Source organism: Suricata suricatta, chromosome 12 (genome assembly GCF_006229205.1).
Source record: "Suricata suricatta isolate VVHF042 chromosome 12, meerkat_22Aug2017_6uvM2_HiC, whole genome shotgun sequence".
Classification (NCBI taxonomy): Eukaryota; Metazoa; Chordata; class Mammalia; order Carnivora; family Herpestidae; genus Suricata; species Suricata suricatta.
Genome location: NC_043711.1, coordinates 49,921,716 through 49,924,482, shown reverse-complemented (window position 1 = coordinate 49,924,482; position 2,767 = coordinate 49,921,716). Strand labels below are relative to the sequence as shown.

The 2,767-nt window shown below is 46.3% G+C and overlaps 1 protein-coding gene across 1 annotated transcript in view; it reads right to left on the bottom strand.

The window, feature by feature from the left end:
* The window catches only part of TATDN2 (TatD DNase domain containing 2), an 8,947-nt gene that overhangs the window by 1,981 nt on the left and 4,199 nt on the right, over window positions 1-2,767 (bottom strand). The window contains exon 3 of the mRNA XM_029917894.1: window positions 3-414. Coding sequence (XP_029773754.1) covers window positions 3-414 — 412 coding nt within the window. The remainder of the gene's footprint in view (window positions 1-2; window positions 415-2,767) is intronic.

Genomic DNA, 2,767 nt, shown 5'->3' with positions numbered 1-2,767 from the left:
ACCAGGTGTCTCCTCGCTGGGTTTCTCCTCGGGGTCTATCACGACTCTCCTGTCGCAGAAGCCGGTCCTCTCCGGCACCGCCTTTTCCTCCTTGGCTCTCACCTCCTGGGCTGCCTCTTTCCCTTTCTGAGAAGGAGACCCAGCGACACTCCTGGCTGGCCCTTCTCCCTGGCTGGGACACTCCCCTGTGTTCCGAGCTGCCCTACTGGGAGCCTCTCCCTTTCTTTTTGGCATCGACTTCCCCAGGATGCCCTGGATAGCCTTCAGGTAGATCATTGTAGAGCCTTGGTCTCGAAATCTATCCCTCTTCCTTTTCGGGACCTTGTTTGGTTCCTCAACTGTGTCATTCTGACCCTCAGCTTCAGCTGCAAATTCAGAGTTTGCAGAGTTATAAGAACTATCTTTTGAATCAACCTGGAAGGAAAGAAAAAAAACCAAAGATCGTGAAACGGTTGTCCCAAGGGTGATTTCATAAAGCAAGTACTCAGCAAATCCTAAGTCAGTGGCAGCTGTACCCATCATAGGCAAGGTGACAGTGGCTAAGACAAAGATTCTCTCCTGGAGGTGGTTTCCATCTGGCCTGTTGAGAAGTGCGACTGTAAAAGGGCCTGAATTGTTGCCATTTCTACCTACTCACTTTCTAGTGCTCATCAGGTCATACCCTCATACTGCAGGGGGCAGGAATGAACTGAGAGAGAAACAGTCTAAAGACACTAGAAGGTAAGTTCCTTGAGGCCAAGGACTATCACCACTCACTTCAGAACACACAAAGTCAAAAGAGAAGCTCAAAATTTCAGCACCAAAAGGGTCAGTTAACCCAATCCCATGTCTAAGAATCAAGGAGACCTAAGGGCCCAGGGAGCAGTAGACTCCTGAGGGCACGGTGCAAGCCTTACGGAAGTTCTCTGCAAACTCCTTCCCCCAAAGCAAAACCTGGGTGCTGGAAGGGGTCTGGTCTCCCAGAGAACACACCACGGTCAGTCCAGAGTCTCTGTAACTACCCCAACGTCAAATCTCCTCAGAGACATGGGTCAAGTCTCAGTCCCTTCTTTCCTCCCCCTCAGCACTCACTCATTCCAGGAGCTACACTATTTGGTCTCGATGTTAATTTCCTGTGAAATTCATCCAGTCTAATCCCAGGCTGGGGTCAGAACACTCCACAAATCTGTCTCTAGAATCACCTCAAAAGCAGTGAAGTCCAAACCTCCCCAGCTAGGACCTACGTTGACCAGGATCCCAAGGGCTTCTACAGTCCCAACTTGCACTTCTAACTCGCTGGCATTAAATTGCTCTCAAATATAAAGACAAAGAGAGAACTCCACACTGAGGCTGCTGATCCTTTTTCTCTACTGTCTGTCCATCAGGAAGGGAGTGGTTACATAAAGAGGCTTACCCTCTTATTTTATACACTTCTCATATTATTTTAATTCTTTCCAAAAAGCACGTGGATCTTTGATTTTCCTTTTCTAAGGCTTTTGAAACATATAAATCTAGAGAGTAATATGGCATGATATTTTTTACTAGCAGTACTCAAATTGTTGGCATGTACTAGCTTTGACGAGATGGATAGGAAAGGTGGCTTTTACTTTCATTTTGAACTTCTGAATTTTCTAGCATGGTAGACGTTTTCTTAAATTGTCTACAGGGATTATCTGGGAAAGGAGATTATAAACTATTTCTTGGTACCACTCCTCATTTAAGAAAATCTAATAGGGGCGACAGGGTGGCTCAGTTGGTTAAGCATCGATGTCAGCTCAGGGTATGATCTCACAGTTCGTGGGTTCAAGCCCTGCGTCAGGCTCTGTGCTGACAGCTCAGAGCCTGGAGCCTACTTTGGATTCTGTGTCTCTCTCTCTCTCTGCCCCTCCTCGACTCATGATCTGTTTCTCTGTCTCTCAAAAATAAATCAATGTTAGAAAAAAAAAAATTTTTTTTAAAGAAAATCTAATACATATTAAAAATAATCTTGGCGGTTCCCTGAGCTTGCCTTACAGGGCACAGCCACAAACTCTGCTTCTCCACCGCCCCTATCTCTACCTCCAACCAGCTGCGAGCCTCTGGCATCCCCGCCACACCCTCTTATATGCCTTCTAATCTCCTTTGCTTAGGATATCCTTGCCTTAGTCTTCATGCAACATTTCACAAACTACTATTCATCCTTGAAGGCTCCAAATCCCTTCTTTGACCTCATCTCTGCCTGGGCCACCAGCTACCCATCCCCTCGCCCTCCCACCTCCAGCCCAGGCCAGGTATAGGACAGCACGAAAAGACAAGGTTGACAGCAAACAGAGGAGCCCCTGCACCTTCTGAAGGGTCACAGCTCCTCATTTCAAACCAGATGCCGCCGCTCGGAAGTACAGAACCAAGTTACGTATTCCAGCTGTCTGAGTAAAACAAGAAATCTCAAATTTAACTCATTTTTTCATCCAGTCAGCAATTTTTTGTTGCGCATTTACTACATGCCAGCAGGCATGCTTCTGGATCTGGGGGTCATTCAATAAAACAGACCAACATACCTGCTTGCTGAATCTTATATCCTAGTTGGTGTGTGAAAGAAAACCCAAAAAACAATATGTATGTTAGAGAGTGAAAGGGCCAGAGAGAAAAATAACACAGGAAAAGGGAGTAGAAAGTAGGGAAGGAGGTCACTCAAGTCCCCAGTTTAAGGTAGAGGTCTGGACAGGAGGCATGTATTTTTAAGGTCAAATTTCCAAAATTTTGAATACTTTGAGGACCCAGCGGGCCACATTCAGCCTATGGACCACCA